The sequence below is a fragment of the Nycticebus coucang genome, chromosome 1 (genome assembly GCF_027406575.1).
Source record: "Nycticebus coucang isolate mNycCou1 chromosome 1, mNycCou1.pri, whole genome shotgun sequence".
NCBI classification, from domain to species: Eukaryota; Metazoa; Chordata; class Mammalia; order Primates; family Lorisidae; genus Nycticebus; species Nycticebus coucang.
The window spans coordinates 84,191,275-84,209,656 of NC_069780.1; the positions used below are offsets into that span (position 1 = coordinate 84,191,275).

At 37.1% G+C, this 18,382-nt stretch overlaps 1 protein-coding gene across 5 annotated transcripts in view; it reads left to right on the plus strand.

Moving 5' to 3' along the window:
* Positions 1-18,382, plus strand: part of GRIA2 (glutamate ionotropic receptor AMPA type subunit 2) — a 161,996-nt gene that overhangs the window by 72,092 nt on the left and 71,522 nt on the right. For all 5 annotated transcript variants that reach the window (XR_008378766.1, XR_008378767.1, XM_053583479.1 and 2 more), the window contains one exon: positions 11,318-11,557. Coding sequence is in view for 3 of the 5 variants with exons in the window: in XM_053583479.1 (XP_053439454.1) it covers positions 11,318-11,557 (240 nt within the window). In the remaining 2 variants the exon portion in view is untranslated. The remainder of the gene's footprint in view (positions 1-11,317; positions 11,558-18,382) is intronic.

Consider the following 18,382-nt stretch of genomic DNA (forward strand, 5'->3'; position numbering starts at 1 on the left):
GAGCGACTTTTACAATATCATAAATTTTAAGAGTTAACACATGAAAAACATTAAGGGCAATGCTTACCATCACAAAGATACAAAAATGTAAGTTCTTATTAAAATAGAAAAGAAATGACGTCTTTCCGTGTTAGATTAGTAAAAATTAAAAGGATGAAAATATCTAGTATTGGTGAAGCATATAAAGAAATAAGAATTTCTCTTATTTTATTGATGAGAATGTGGATTGGTATACTGAATTTGGGTGACAATCTGATACTGTGTCTGGCATTTTACCATCATGTCATTCAACCAAGCAATTCCTCTCTTAGTAATTGTCTTTCAGAAATATTAGCACATGTGCAGAAAGATGCATGTGCTGACATGTTCACTCCAGCCTTGTTAGTGATACCAGAGAAATACTAACAATCTGAATGTATTCCAGTTAGAGAAATAGACAAGTTGCTACACCCAAACCAGGGAATAGTATGCTATAGTTTCAACCATTCCAATGAGTTAAATGAAGCAGTATCAACATGGTAATTTGTCAAATATCAAAGCAAGTCACAGGATAGGATAATTGTTCTATTGTCTCACCAATCAGAACCATAAACAGAAGGAAGGAAACAAACAAAATCAACTGTTACTAGCACCGGCACATTGCAATTTTCATATGCTGATTGCCCTCCCTCTGACGTGTATACTTCTAACTCCCCACCTCCACTAGGGGCTACTTGTCAAAGGCAGGGGCAGTAAGCAATGGGAAATTATAGCCTTTAATAAATACGCTTATTTAAATAGTGTAATAATTTTTTCCTGCTATTTTTGAGTTATAAACGGTTAATTTATATTAGTAAAATAAATGTCAGGTTCAAAATTTAAGTAAGTTACTAATCTTTTTGGAAGGAAATTGATTCACATTCTGAGTTCTAACTTTGCTCAAGTTATTGAAAGGAATGTTATAACAAAGCAGGCCAACTCTTAAACAGCAGTAGAACAAAATGCTGTAACTCCTTAAGAAAATGTTAGGTTGTAATTTTATTAGGACTTAATGCATCAAAGGTGTGTGAATTCATTATGCTAACGTTCATTTCTCCAATTCTTTAGCAATTAAGAATGTATGCTAATGGTCCAGAGTGTTCTAGTGCTTTTACGTAATTTCTCATTATGCAATGTTCAGCAATTTGTCCTTTTTAAATAAACTTATGCTGTTGGACACATAAGTACTATGGAATGCGCACAGAAACGCTTTTACTTACCAAACAAATAGCAGGAGCAAAAAAGGCCTGTGAAAACCTTAGACTGTCTCAGAGCCATTCAAAAGCAAGAAAGGTTATATGAGCTAACTTAAGGGAATGCAGACAATAAGGACATAAAGTTTTATCTTTTTCTGTATGTTTACACAGATACTAAAATGTTTATTTGTACTGAAATAATCTATAGTTGGTAAAAACAGAATCCTTTAGTTTTGTGCATTCTGATTACAATCAGCCAAGAGATTAGACTTCAAGAGACCGTGAGTGCCTGTGAACATTAAGAAGAGTTAAAAAAAAAAAAAAAAAGACAGAAAGAAAGAAAAATTAGGTGAAAACAGGACAAGAGGAAGGGAGAAGAAATATAAAGTGAAGAAAAAGGGAAAACAAAAAGTAGTAAAACACGCACAGAATGATAGAATTTAATCCCTGAAAATTTATTTTACCTTGACAGACATTTTACATGAGTGAGAATGAGATGAAGAATGAATATGCATTACCTGACATTTTCTGGAATTTCTCTTTTTGATGCTTAACCACACATGTCCACATTTGGGCTTTGTGGGCATTGAGACATTGGAAAGCTGCAACTTGCTGGAAGCACACAGCTGGCTGGTGTCACAGCTGGGATTAGATGCCAGGCTTGCAGACATCCCCTCCACCAGGCCTTCTTTATCCACCACGCTCAAATTGCATCAGGGCATGGAGCTCCCAGAATTTACAAAAAGCATTAGTTGAGTGAAAATTTGCTGAGGGTAGAACTATGTATATTTATGAGGAAATACATGTCCAAGGGATGAAGAATGGGAGTATCTTTTGTGAAGCAGCATCTTATATAAATGGAGATAATTCTCTCTCATTTATGTGTCCAGAACCCATCATTAAAATTCACATGAGAGTTATTGCCTGTTACTGCTGGTTCTACTATTTCCTGCTACCCCAGATGATGAATGAAACCAGAATAAATGTTATAGATTTTTTAAAGCTGCACATAATATGGGCAACAGCAATAAACTTATGGCATTGCACCTCGCTCAGCAAACTTAACATGAAGGTCAGGAAGGATAAATGTTTGCTAGAGAGAAAGAAAAATGTATTATTACAACTTCATAGTCTCCTACTACTGAATGATGGTGTTGCATTGCATTTAATATTTCTATGAAAAATGGGATCAAAATATATGTAAAGGAGAAGTAATTTATCACTGTAAAGAATCGTGGCAGGGCTATAGGGAAAGTCATTAGTGAGGCCATTTATAGAAAATGTCATTGGGGTGTATATTTATTATTCTTCCCATTTTCTTGAATAAGTTAATGTTTCATTCAAGAGCTGTGCATGCATATACCAAGTGTCTATGCTGGAAACTGCTGGGCTCTGGGAAACAAGAGTGAACAGAGCAAAGTGCAGTCTTTTAAAGACAAGAGAGTTTTCTGAGAGATGCTAAACTGCCAGTTCCTGAGTGGGAAATCCCTCCTGTCCATAAATAGGAAAAGGAGCTGTTCTCAGAGATAAGTTAAATAACTCCACTAATGGAAAGTAAATAGTTTAACTCCATTTTATTGTAAGAACAGAACATTATATTTGCCTGAATTTTGTGAGAATAGAGGGATTACAGTTCCATTTTTCAGATTCCCTTAAATTTTTACATGGAAACCTAATGTTACATGTACCAGGTGTTATGATAATTATATTTTTATGGGAATAAATGTTGCTATCACAAGCTTAAGACTTCTGCAATTCCTTTGAATTATATGAATAAGGTGGTTGAGATTGTGAGAATTTTTGAGAATGTTTTCATGTGTAAAAAGTGTTACTGGACGTGTGTCTCAGACAAAGAACTTCACCTCTTCTCATTTAAGTTTCCAATTGCATCTTGTTCTGTGCTGTACTTTTTGAGGTAGGAACTTCACCTCTTTTGGTACAAACTTCTCCACATAGAAATTATATTTTCAAATCTTGAAATAAATTTTACTAATATTCTAAAGATTGTCTTCTTATACTAATAATTGCAGGGGGTTTTTCTATTATGAGAACTGATTGGCTAAATTTAAACACCTCATATTTTGCAAAACAACAAAAAAGGATAAAATATTCTTACAACATGATTTCAGAAATGCAACAGTTTTGACAGAAAGGAAATATCATCATATCTTTGCTAGCCAATGGGTTCTGATCAAGTGCTCATTCAACAAATATTTAATAATAATACAATTGTCAAAAGTTCTTATTTGCCTATTACAAAAAAATAAAAAATCGTTACAGTTGAACGTACTTTCAACAACGCTTTTCTGTAAGTATTTATATTTTTTCCCAGCACTTGTCTGTACATTATCTAATTTAAATTTTAAAGCATCCCTATAAGGGAGACGATAGGAACTGATATCTCCATTAACTAGATCAGGAAACAAGCTTAAGATCAGTGACTTGGACCTGGTGTCCAGACAAGGAAGAACTGGGCTTCCAGGTCAGGTATTCTAACTCTGTTCTCACCCTGAGTTCTGTTTTCGAGGAGGTCGCAAATCACCACCACTGACACACACACACACACACACACACACACACACACACTTCAATTCAGATAAAGGAGATCTGCTGATGGGGGTTGCAATCAGGAAGATCATGCTCAGTTGACAGCAAAGAGGGAGCCTGTCTTGGAAGACCTGATGTTCTAGTAAATGACATTTGTGAATGGCAAATGGCAAGTGAATGGCCCTGCATTCACTACTTTCAACTTGCTCAGAGTTTAAGAGCAAAACCAGACAATCAGAACACAGGCTATATCAGAAATGTAGACTGCTTCAGAGTCACATGTAGAGGTGGCACGTCACCCAGACCACACATAGCAGGTAATACTTGAGCACCACATAAAGGAGAGATATTGATGGATTTTAAGCAGGAGGCTTATACCTGCCATTAAGAAAAAAAGATTTATTATAGAGGAGGTCATTGAGAGGTTATTGCAGCCTTCCAGCCAATGAATGGTTAAGGACCGTATTCAGGCTAAAAGGTCAAATGAGCAGTACATGGCGGCAGTTTGTATGCTGGAGATAAAGGAAGGAAGAAGCCAAAGTGAGGCTCACATTCTTTGGCCTTAAAGCATGAGCTTAATTTCAACACACAGACACCTGTGGAATCAAGAATTGCAGACTATAAAGAAAGAAAGAACTGAGTCCTGGTGCACAGTTAATAAATAATATCAACATTAATTAGAGCATGGAATGTAAGGAAGAAAGTCATGAGACTTCCTAGTTGCCAGTTCTGGTTTCAATTCATGTTTTCTTCAATGTTGTCTTGCCCCACAATGAGGTAGGTAGGTAATACTATCTTCTTTTAAAGATGGCTAAGCCAGGCTGGGTGCAGTGGCTCACACTCGTAATCCCAGCACCCTGGGAGGCTGAAGTTGAGTGGATTGCTTGAGCTCAGGAGTTCCAGACCAGCCTGAGCAAGAGTAAGACCCAGTCTCTACCAAAAATAGAAAAATTAGCCAGGTGTTGTGGCAGACCCTGTAGTCCCAGCTACTCAGGGGGGTGAGGCAAAAAGATCACTTGAGCCCAAGAGTTTGAGGTTGCTGTGAGCTAACCTGATGCCATAGCACTCTAGCTTGGGCAACAGTGTGAGACTCTGTCTCTAAAAGAAAATAAAAATAGATAAAAAACTGGGAAAGGGAGGAGTAAATTAACTTGCCCAACCAAGCCCAACTAGATAATGGCAAATATAGGATTCAAACACAGTTTGTTTTCACTTTTAGCCTCTATCATTGCTGTAGAGGAGGTTAGAGCCCCCTCCCCATTCCTTTGGACACAGAATAAAAACTTATCTGTGATAATTAGTCTGGGGATTAAAATTATATGGTTTTAGCAACTGCAAAACAACTGTTTTGTGCATTTCTGTTTCTTTTTTCCTTTTTTTAATTTGGTCTTCTTGAAAAGATTACACATTTTAAATAAAAATTATACCAGCAAGGAACTACATTAAAAATAATCATGGAAATATATTATTATAAATTAATAATACATGAAATATTGAGACTATATATCTTCTTAGTAAATAAATAAAAGAACAACTGGAATGATCATGAAGGTTTAGAAAACATTTGCATAAGAAGTAGAATTTGACCTTGGTAACAAGGCTGATACCCCTAAGAGAGAGAGAGAGTGAAAGGAGGAAGAGCAATGGGAAGAATCCCTGAAGAATGCCTTTATGTGGTGTGCTTTACAAAGTCTAATACGACAAGGTTATGAATAGAAGGAAGGAGACAGGGGCATAGTATAGCATGGCAGAGCCAAGGAGAAAGAAAAGGAAGATGAAGAGAAAAGAGACTCTTCAGAAGTACTCCTATGCAAATTTCATACAATTAGGGGCCATCCTTAACCCTGTATCCCCCAAACCTAGAACAGTGCTTGGTAGGTTCTTAAAATTTTCACATTGTATATCTAATCAGTACGCTGAAACCCATAAATGCATCAGTGTACACAGTTATGATTTAATAAAAACAAAAACAAGCAAATAAATAAAAGAGGCATTGATTTTTAAAAAATACTTGGTTAATGTGAAATAAAAGAAGTAGAATAAAATGAAGATGGTGATGATGGCATGAACAGGATAAGAAAGAATTACATGTTCCCTACTCTGAAATATTAAACATAAACAATGGCAATGATTATGGTGCATGAGCAGAAAGGGGGACATTTAGAACAAAACATTCAGAATTTTCTTTTCTTATTTTTTTGGAATTAGTTGTGATTTCACGGAATTAGGAATTTTCCAATGGGTGATGCTGAAAGGAGAGTGATTAAAGCTAAACTGTCAAATCCAGGAAAAAGTGTACAGCATCCGTCTCATTGTTTGTGCATTTTCTAAACCTAATGCCTGGATTGTTACACCGAATATTTACACACCGTGTTTTCTGTGTAAATAAATAGGCTCAGGAGACAACTGAGACAGTGATAAAGGTGTGGAAAACATGTGCATAAAAGTCAAATTTGACCTTGTTGGAAGGGATGAGACCAGTAAGAGATAGAGCGTAAAGAGAGAGGAGAAAACAATTGGAGGGCAAATCCTTGGAGAACAGCTTTTTAATTTGGAATGTAGAAAGAAGATAAGGCAGTGCAAGATAATTAGAGAAAGAGGGAAAGTGCCAAGATGGTATAATTTTACTTGGCAGCAACGTGGAGAAGGAAATGGAAGAGAACAAGGCTAGTAGCAGGGGAAGAGAGAGAATTTCCAGAAGCAAGTTTTTGACTAACATATTCAGTGACACTAAGAAGGGTAGGTCTGAAAGAGATTCCTTTTTTAGTGTCTAGCAGATCATTACTAACAAGTGATAGAGAAATTTCCATATGAAAGTCAAGGTGAAAGTATACAAGGGGTGGGTTAATTGCAGAGGTATAGTGATGAAGGAAGAAGAGAGATTTTGTGTGGTCTCTATATTTTGAGGACAGATTTCCTTGGTGATGAATCTTCCACCCCCGAGGGGTTGTTGACATTTGTGATAATAAAGCAGTCTACAGTGATTCATTGAAGTGAACGGCGATTTGTAAAAAAATATGTAAAATTTATGAAAAATATGTAAAATGAAAATAAGTCATGCCCAGCTCCTCTCCCATTCTACTAAATAACCATGCAAGGTTCTTCAAACGGTATCGTGCCTGCTGCATTAGCAGCACCAATGAACAGAATGACCCCAAAGAAAAAGAAGTGTGTTGGACACACCATCAGCATTGTTATTGGCTTATATCATCTGGCCTGGTAATAAAAAGTGAAATAATCAGCGAATTGCTTACACCCAGGGGATTATCATTTCTGCTGTTTGACCTAAGGTGTCTTTTAGAAGGACTTGCCTTTGCTGAGTTTCTCAAAGTTGATACTAAATATTTCATTACAGAACTCCATGAGAGCATCTTTACCTAGTCCTTTGCAATCAAGTTTGAGTCTCGAGACATAAATGTAATTCCAGTATTAATCAGCATAATTATTCAGCAGCTTGTAATAGTGTGCTGTAGTGATATGGGTCACGAAGCTGAAGGTGAAGACTGCATGGTTTTCTGTTCCCTCCTTTGCCTTCAGGGATGACTATATATACAAAGTTAGTATTGCTGAATTTATTTTAGAAAGTCGTCTTTGGAATTATTTTCAGAGCTACTAACACATCATTTTAAATTTTCTTGGTGGCAGTAGGTCTTCCTCTATGACAGGATAAATCAAAGTTTAAAAATGGCTTTACATTTTGGAGGCATCACTGGGTAATAAGGTATAGACGGTAATGAATAATTTCATTTCTAATCAAGTAAAAAATAATTCCAAAGTCCTACAGCTAATGTTCTTATGTACTGTGTTGAGGGTTATGTAGCCATGCTAAACTGGAGGTAGCCTCAGCATAAAAAGGCAAACAATTTGGGCTCAGTGGCTCACACCTACAATCCTTGCACTCTGGGAGGCTGAGACTGGAGGATCTTTTGAGGCCAGGAGTACGAAATCAGCCTGAGCAAGAGCAAGAGCTTGGTCTCTTCCAAAAGTAGAAAATATTAGCCAGGCATTGTGGTGGGTACCTGTAGTTCCAGCTACTTGGGAGGCTGAATCAGGAGTATCACTTAAGCTCATGAGTTTGAGGTAACAGTGACCTACGATGAGACCAATCCAGTCTACTTAAGGCAACAAAGTGAGACCATGTCTAAAAAATGACAAACCAAACAACAATAACAACAAAGGAAAACAATCTTGGGTCTTTGGAGATGAGTTTTAAAAGCATAGCACTCACCAAAAATCACTTTTCAAAAAAGATATTTGCACCAATTATTCATTGCAGCTCAATTTGTAATAGCTAAGTCATGGAAGAAGCCCAAGTGCCCATCAACCCATGAATGGATTAATAAATTGTGGTATATGTATACCATGGGATATTATGCAGCCTTAAAAAAAGATGGAGGCTTTACCTCTTTTATGTTTACATGGAGGGATCTGGAACATATTCTCTTGAGTAAAGTATCTCAAGAATGGAGGAAAAAGTATCCTTCTATGAAACCTACTTATATTTACTCACACTTTCTTATGAAAGATAGAACACAACTATAGCCCAGGATGAAAGAGAGAAATGGAATGGGAAGGGGGGAGGTCTGATAGAGGGAGGGTAAAAGGTAGAACCACACCTATGGAGCATATGACAAGGGTACAAGTCAAATCTGTCAAGTGTAGAACATAAATGTCTTAGCACAATAATCAAGTAAATGAGGGGAAAGCTATGTTGATTGGTTTGATCTAATCATGTCAGATTATATGAAAAAAAAAATCAACACATTGTACCCCACATGTGCCTAAATGTATTCATGATCTATGTGTATTTCACTTAATAAAAAAAAATAAAAAGTTAAAAAAAAAAAAGCATAGCACTTGCTTTTTATCTTCAGATGGTTACTGCAAACAAGGGAGGCAAAGTACCTTAGCTCAGGTCAGTATTCTGATTGATTCCTGGTTGTAAATCTTAGTGACACATTTATCATGCTTGGAAACAGGGAGAGTGACAAGCCTAAGGTAAGAGAGAGAAATTTTCACTATTGACCAATGGCTGTTATTTACACATGTAGTAGGGGTATACTGAGGGAGAAATAGCCAGAAAAAAATAGAGGATATAGGCCAATGGACATGTTAGTATGTACCATGAAGAGATAAAAGATAAGAGGAGAGGAGGTAGGAAGGATGGTTAAGAGAGAAAGGCCATTGTTCATTGTAAAAATATGTTCATTGGGGATTAAGCGAATTACCTGGAAAATAAGGTGCCTTCGGATTTTGGTGAGCTGTAATTTCTTACGAAGTTTTGCACAGCTTATGCCTGTTGTTGGGCCAACACCATCATTCCCAGATGGCTATAATAGCCAGGAGATTCCTTGACAACTCACTCCAGAGCCTAAAGCAAGCAGAAAATATAAGATATGGGCCCTTATTAAGACTGCCTATGTATTGGAGCAGTGATATTCATTATCATGCATCCCACTGATGCTGTGACAACTGTTTCCATCACAGAAGCTATTTCCCTTCTGACGAGAAGAGGTGTTGTTAATAAATCACACCACATGATATTCCTATTGTATTTAGATGATGTGCCAGCATTTTAAAGGGATGAAGTAAATTTTATAGCAGTTCTCCCTTTCATAATTTTTATTTTTAATTTTTTAAAATTGTTTTAGATTTAGGTGGTACAAGTGCAATTTTGTTGCATGGATACAGTGCACATCCATGAATTCTGGGCTTACAGTGTAACCATCACCCAAATGATTGAAAAATATGCACCCATCTTCCACCCTCTCACACATTATACACAAACACACACACGATATTTTTAATCCATTCATCCGTTGATAGGCATTTAATTTGATCTTTGCTATTTGAATAGTGCTGCAATAAGCATATGAGTCCAGGTGCCTTTTAGATATAATCATTTATTTTCTTTTGGGTATATACCCAGTAGTGGGAAAGCTGGTCAAATTGTATTTCTGTTTTTCATTCTTTGAGAAAACTCCATTCTCTTCATTCACATGACTAGTGGCCTTAAGCATGGCATCATGGGTAGTTTCCCCAGAGCACTGCAGGCAGAGATGATCAAGTTTATGTTTCAAACTAGCATTCTGATTATATTGTGGAGAACTGAATGGAAGGGGCATGGTGGGAAAGGGAGACCAGTTGGGCTGGTGTTCCCCTAATCAAGTTTGACAATCCAATATTACCTGTTAGTTAAGACTCTGACTGTCTATGTTTGAATGCAATGTCAATCTCTTGCCAGCTATGTGACTTGAGTAAGTCACTTAACCAGTTTATGCATCAAGTTTCCTATCAGTAATGGGGAAATAATAATAATTCCTACCTACGGGCTATCTTAAGAAAGAAATAAGTTAACATGCCAGAGCACAGAGCTCTAAGCATATGCTGTTGGTGAACTAGGGTGGTTGGAATGGGTAGAAAAGTAAGCGGAGAACACTTGAGTACATTCAGGTATTACAAGGGGCATGACACAGTGACAGGCTGACTTCAGGAAGGGCACAGAGGTGGTACTGTCACATGTCAGTCACTACGATGGAAGTGCTGCAGAGACAGGGATTGTGGAAGTGATGAGGACTTTCAAATACAATGTTATTATTTTATTAAAAATGATCATTCTTAGCCAAAATATTTTGGTAATATTCTGTATTTTATGTTAGGTTAAACTTAGGAGTTCTTTATTTAGTTGCTACTTGACTGAGTGACACAAGGTAAGACCTTTCCCCTTCCAGAGGTGTCTCTCTGTGTATGTAAGGTGAGTCTGGTGTCCGTCTTCTCTTAAAAGAGTTTGGGTCAGCATTAGAACTCTTTGGAAGCAACCTGACCTAATAAAAAAGCACAATAAATACAATGCATATTTTTTCCAGATTATGTAGGGACTAAATAGGGAATGATCTATTATGAATGTATATAACTCTTAGGTGACTATAGCAATGTTTGTTGTTGTTGTTTTATTTTGTTTTTTTAGACAGGATATTGCTGTCACCCAAACTTGAGTACCATGGTCTCAGCCTAGCCCACAGCAACCTCAAATTCCTGGGCTCAAGCAATCCTCCTGCTTCAGCTTTGTGGAGCCTGAGGATCATAGGTGCCCACCACAACACCTGGATAATTTTTCTATTTTTATTAAAGATGGGGTGTCACTGTTGCTCAGGCTGGTTTTGAACTCCTGGCCTCAAATGATCTTCCCAGAGTGCTAGGATTACTGGTGTAACCCACTGTACCCAGCCTACAGTTTGTTCTTATAACTAACAATTTGTCATTGCCCATGTTTATATCTGTTCTAAAATATGCCTATACTTATGTAGCTTGCTAAACAACAATGTATATATCTTGTACCCATGAATTATTGCTTTTTATACTTTATCATTCTCCAAAAGAGTGCTAAGTATCTTAGTGCTCATAAATGTTGAGGATCATTAAAATACACGTATATTTCTTTCAATCTGTTTATGATTTTGTATTTTATATAAAAGGACTTTATGTTTCAGGCAAATCCATATGATTGCATGTTGATGTCAATGATTTATTTTTTTCTGTTTTCCCTGTTCTTCTAGTCTGCTCCCAGTTTTCAAGAGGAGTCTATGCTATTTTTGGGTTTTATGACAAGAAGTCTGTAAACACCATCACCTCATTTTGTGGAACGCTGCATGTCTCCTTCATCACACCCAGCTTCCCCACCGATGGTACACATCCCTTTGTCATCCAGATGAGACCCGACCTCAAAGGAGCTCTGCTTAGCTTGATTGAATACTATCAATGGGACAAGTTTGCATACCTCTATGACAGTGACAGAGGTACGTGACAATATCTCATCTCTTTGTAATGGACCAAGTTCAATGCCTACACTTGACACTTACATGTGATGTTGCGCAGCTATAAAGATTTTAAAGCTCAGGGTTTAATTAAAGCTTGGTTTAATTTTGCTATTTGAATGAATAATGTCATTTGAAACCTGGGAGACAAATTTAGAGTGAAACAACACCAAAAGCTGTGAATGTACAGTTTACAGAGATTGACTGTATCAACTCAGTGACCAAATACTTCTTTGGAAAAGCCATTTCTGGTGTAAGCCTCTAAGACCCCATGATGACTGCTATGTGATTAGTCCGATGTGAATGAAGCGGCTTAAGTGAAATGTATATAAAGATATAAATAACAACTTTTCTGGTGATGTATAGTTACTGTTTACTAAATATCATTACATGCAAATGTCCTATCAGGAAGGTAGTATTATTACTACCCTTACTTTAAGATCCCTGAATCTCAGAGAAGTTACATGACTTTCTCATGATCATGTGACATAGTCTGAACATAGGTCTGAGCACAGCTAGACTCATGCTTTTTACACAATTCCACATGGTTATTAATGATGCGATATTTTTTGTTAGTGTGCCAGTCTTGACTTGTTATACTGAAGTGCATGGGAGGGTGGTCCTTTTCTTACATTTCCCATATCCTTTGTTAGGGAGTTTAATACTAGCTGACCTGCTTGATTTACATGCCACAGAATCCTACACTGGTTCTTAACCACTCCTGGGTCCATGATTGGGCTTCAGTGGGTCTATGTACTCCCTCAATTGCACAAAACATATTGTGTGTGTGTTCATGTGCATTTTTCTACAGAGATGATGATGATGATTAAAATCAGAGGGGTTAAAATCCACTATTGTCAGAGCGTCTCCTAAATGCCACTCTGTGCTTCCTTGGGCAGCTTTCTTCTCAGAATATGTAAAGCTTCAAGTGAAAACAAGAAGCCTCTTTCTACCAAGATAGGGCACCTTGCAAACCCACAAGGGCAGACGAGAAGAGACCAGACGTCGGTCAATTCTCCATTGATCAGTTTCTAGTCATTCCCTGCAGCAGGCAGGCGAGGTGTCTGATTCTCTGCCTGTCCTCCTAGTCCTGGAATGAGAACACGCAGTGCAGAAGCCAGTCAGTCAGCACCGGATAAGCTGGAAAAAGTGCTGTGTCAAGAACTACTTCTCCTTGCTTTGAGAAGGGAGGGCTTTGCTACTCCCACGGGGAAGAAAAACTGAAACAGAGAATCATTTAGATTAAACATGGATTTCAATGTGCTGGAGGATTCTGAAGCATACTTATTATTGTGATAAAAGGGCTTATACTACTGAGCTTAGTAAATATCTTTAGTTTTTCTTTTTGCTCTCTGCAAAGTCCTTTAAGTCTTATGTTGTTATTATTGTTAAAACTAGTCTGAAATCCAGGTATACTTTTTTTTTTTTGACACAGGGTCTTGCTCTGTCCCCCTGGTAGAATGCTGTGGCATCACTGTAGCTCATTGCAACCTCAAACTCCTGGGCTCAAGCCCTTCTCCTGCCTTAGCCTCCTAGATAGCTGGGACTACAAGCATGCATGGCTAGTTTTTCTATTTTTAGTAGAGATGGGATCTTACTCTTGCTTATGTTGGTCTTGAACTGTGAGCTCAAGGGATCCTCTCATCTCGGCCTCCCAGAGTGCTAGGATTGCAGGCCTGAGCCACCGTAGCCAGCCTGGGTATATTCTTAGTATCTCTTTCACCCTTGCATCCTCTTGGTGCCATTTCTCCCACTGCAGTGGATTCCATCTCTAGACACTGTTCTCTTTCTTAGTCATCACCACCAAGCCACCACCATGTGTTCAGTCCCTCACCGCTCCAGGTTCACAGTGTCTTTCCTCCAGCACAAAGCAGTCAGAATGATTATTTTTTAAAATACCTTGACTGCCTCACCTCCTATTTAATATATTTCAATAACATCTCAGTGTAATGAGGATAAGACTGAGCATGCCTTTAAAGCAGCTGTTCTCAACCTGTGGGTTGCCACCCACGGGAACTGTGTTAAAGGGTCACGGCATTAGGAAGGTTGAGAACCATTGCTTTGAAGCCTTAGAATAGGTGATTCCCGTTAGTTCTGTATTTCGCTGTCTCGCTCACTCACTGAAGCCAAACACATTTGTCCTTCGTTCACTTTCTCAGAGACACCAAACTCTCCCACTTGGAACCTCTGCACATACCTTTCATTCTTACCCACCCTTGATGAGTATTCACATGTCGTATCCTCAGAGATGCCTCTCACTACTGTTCTTTTCCCAAAGCAATATCTTCCCCACCCTCATTGGAAGTATCACAATTATAAAGTAATAGTAGTGCTTATTCTGTCACTCAAGTACTGCCTCTTGAGCCCCTGCTGTTTTTCAGAATAAACATTATACTTGTTTGTTTTTTTCTTTTTTTAAATTAAGTTGAGCCTGCGAGGTCCAGGGAGGCCATATGCAGGCATTACTTAGTACATTGGGTGTAGAGCTCTTAACTTTAGACCAGGTGCTCCAGAGAAAACTGGAAATAGACTCGATGTTCAGTAATGTTAATAAAGAAATAACTTGAACATCTGTGCACAGTTTTTTAAGTTTGAGATGATTTTAGAAGCTGAATTATGCTTGCTAAGTTGAAGGCTCAGAAGATGAATTCTCTTTGCTGTTTGACAAGGTGGAAGATGAAATTTTAGATTAAGAACATAATTTACCTTCATCCTCATTCTCACTATTAGTCCCTGTAGCTGAAAATGAACTGAGAAAATTCAAATGAGCAATAGCTCACACAAATAAAAATATAGAAACCCTGGTACCCTGTTTCCTCGAAAATAAGACAGTAGTTTATTTTAAGGTGTGCTCCCAAAGATGCGCTAGGTTTTATTTTCAGGGGACGTCTTATCTTTCCTGTAAGTAGGTCTTATTTTCCGAGGATGTCTTATTTTCGGGGAAACGGGGTATTTGAAAAGAGAAAGTCAGAAAGACAGGCTCTAAGGAAATAGCAGGTGAAGACGGATGGACTTAACATACTCGTGAAAAGAATCTGGAACATTTTTAAATGATTTTATTAACACTTTCAAAATATTAAATGAAACTGAGGTGTGATAGAACCTCCAATTATTAAATTATACAAAGTGATTTGAGTTCCAGTGCGTCATGTGAGAAGAACATTAGAGTGATAATTAATTATATATTACAGACCACATGAACTTACGGATACATTTTCAAGGTGTTATCAAGTAGCTATTGATGTTTTCATGTGTAAAGTATTACACTGGCCTTTCACTTGGAACAATTTTCAGAGATAACTGCGTAGGACTCTCAAAATGCTGGCAAAAGGGTTGACCTTTGAATAATATCTTAATTGGCTCATGGAAATGAAATTTTTGTTATCTGACTTAATTTTTATGGCTTTGCTACAATATTACATTTTATAATGTTTATGCATGCATTCAGTGTGTGAATTGATTTCTTTCCTTTGGTCCTTAATCTGTTTCTCTCCTGCTTCAAGTAGGCACCTCCTTACTCTAGTATATAAAATATTCACACAATGCACCTGTATACTCTTCATTCATATTAACCATGCTTTAAAAAATAGATTCTAGGCTTTTATCTTTCTAGGCTTTACCTCTCTCCTTTCACAAAGTATTTGGTCTGTTCTTGATCTGGCATTCTCTCTGCCTTTTGGTTTATTCGGTTTTATTCAGTTTCCATGAACCTTTACTTTTCTGATCATCTAGGTCAGGTAAACACACTGTTAAATTTTAATGTCTGAATATGTAAATGAATGCTCTTTCAAATAGCATTTGCTTCCATGCACGGAAATGGTCTCTCAGCATCCTGCCCTGAGCACGAACTAGATGAAAAAGGGTTCAAGTTGTTCTTTGCTGCTGCATTGCACTGCCCTTAACTGAGGCTGAACCGGGACCATTCCTGATTCTTGATTATTCATCCAAATGCCAGCAAGTAAAGAGAGTACAGGCCAGTTCTAAAGAATGGAGGACATGGATGCAAGTATAGAAACATGTCTTTGTGTAGAAACATCTATGAGTAAATCTGAGTTTACTGGTGAAAGAAGAGCTGAAATCGTGCAGCCGGTGCCAGATGACCTTTTAATTTATTGGTGTCTTCTTTATACCCGGGATCTGTAGCAGCAGCCTGGTGCTCTTTGCTGACCCAATGCCCTTCCTAAAAGCTGCACATCATTACTCCATAGAGAGTGGGTAGAGAGAACTACAATATATCTTTAACCACAGAGCAATGTGGTTACTTAAGTCAATGCATTAAATATTGTAGTTTGATCTTTGGGTATATATGAAATAAATATCAATCAGGACTTAATCCAAACTTAGTTTTTGTTTACTAGTTCAATTTCAACCAGGTTAAGGTAATAGGTTTCTATATACAGTAGGTAAAAACAGGACTAATACTTCATACATTTATGTCTTATTTTTAATTTTGAGCAATATTATTTGTCCCTGAAGGAAAGGCCCTTTGTCTCCAGTTCCAAGAAAACATCATACAAAGCACAAAAATGCTTCCAAATTATAATTTTTTCTTGATATTCCTGAGAAAGCCTATGAGGAAAATACGTTGATCTAATCTGGCTCAGACATGCTGCCAGGATTTAGTGATCATAATATTAATTTCTATGCCTGAAAGGTTGAACAAAGGCAGAAAATCTTAAATTGAGTAAAGAAAATATTTTTTAAGAAGAAAAATATGCCTTTTGGCAGTAATAGGCATAATAATTTCACCCTTTGGTATGCAAACTAATAGACTTCACATAAAGATGATAAAAGAGGGCTGATGGCTTGCTGTAATTCCTTTGCAGTATTATTACCACCAAATCAAGTTGAGGTTCTCACATACCCTTGGTAACACTTACAGAATTTTAGAATTTGTCATACTATGAATAGCTTATAAAGCTATAGCCAGTTGGCAATAATAGTTGCATGAAGAAATAATGAACTTTAATAGTATTTTAGTCTAACCATTCTTTATTTTAGCCAAAGTACTAAGAATTCAGTTGAGTTTAGAACTTAATTTTAGACTTTTATAATATTGAAATTTTTTTAATAATATACTATATTTGAAGTATATTTATTGGGACAAAGTTAATTTTCCAGATTTTTTTTCTATTTTTAGATGAACAACTGTGTATATCAATAGTTTTTCTTCATTCTGAGTAATTCGGAAGTAAGAAAGTCTCCATTATAGAAATTCAGTTATCTTGATATAGTAGCATGAATATTAAAGTTGAATGATTACTACATACTAACAGTTATAAATAAATCAATGTTTATATAGACCTCACATTGTTCATACAAGTTTATATTCTGATTTAGGGGATGAATGTATTTTCTATGTTAGTTTGTGAGGAAGGGAAAAAGATGGATCTTAAGTAACACTTTCTCCCCTAATTAGAATGTGGTCCCAAGAGACCAAGAATTTGTGTTATGGTCTGAAGAGTTCAAGTTCACCTTCATTGTTATACATTTTCAGTAATTTTTAAATTTAAAAACAATTTATTAATTATAAAACAGTGCCACTTTATACAAGATTCAATTATGATGCATGGAAAAGTCAGGTTGAAAGAGAGTTTGAGAAGGTCAGTTACTATTACTGAAATAAATCTAAGGAAATGGATTATTAAGCATAGGATACAAGAGTCTTTTCTTCTTATTTTTTTTTTCTTTTTTGATTCAGAGTCTTACTTGGTCACCCTTGGTAGAGTGCCATGGCATCACAGCTTACAGCAACCTCAAACTCTTTGGCTCAGGCAATCCTCTTGCCTTAGCCTCCCATGTAGCTAGGACTACAGGCGCCTGCCACAATGCTCTAGTTTTAGAGACAGGGTCTCAGTCTGGCTCAGGCTGGTCTCAAACCTGTGAGCTCAGGCAATCCACCCACCTCAGCCTCCCAGAGTGCTGGGATTACAGACTTGAGCCACGGCACCCAGCCACGGAGTCTTTTCAAATTAAGAGTCAGATAATGCCATGGTTCTTAGATTACTCCTGGCTGTCGTTAGGAGGTGATTTACCATTAGTCAGTGTCTTCTGACCCAACTAAATCAATCAACTCTGAGATAGCACTAAATAAGCGGTTCAGTTTCTTTATAAATAGATGTTATTTTTGCTAAGTTCCATAGGTTACAAAATAGTAATCATGAGATCTTTAATAACAGAGAATCCATACCAGCAGTAAGTTTTTTGACCCATAGAATGAATGAGTTTGAAAGTCAGCCATTTCTTTCTTAGCATTCTTACTGATTTTATACATAGTCTTCACATTCTTTGACAAGGTGAACTACCAACAAATTTGAGATTTAGAATTATTACTTGATAAAATCTAGTTATAAATTCTCAATTTACATTTAGATTTCTTGGAATATGTGTTGAAAGTTGGGACAGAATAGCAAGAGTATCACCATGAAATTCTTAGGATGCAATAAACTCCATAATTAAATAAAAACAAAATGAAATAACTTGTTACAGAGACTAAGGGCAGCTTGCTGGTAATTGCTGTCTGGTAACATGTGGGCGGCATGGAAAACATCATCTGTGCATAGAATATCCTTACGGAGGCAACAAGGAAGTCTACAATGATTCAAATATGGGAAAGTAGGGCCTGCAGAATGGAAGAAAGTTAGATATTTAGATTTTTTTCCTCCTATTTGAAGAAAAAAACTGGGCAGACTTAATGGCTGTTTTCAAGTATATTGGTAGCTGTTGAATTGATCGTGATGACCAGCTGTGTGTGTTCTGTCTCCTCTGATGATGAGCAACAGGAAAAGGGACTTGAATGGTAGCATG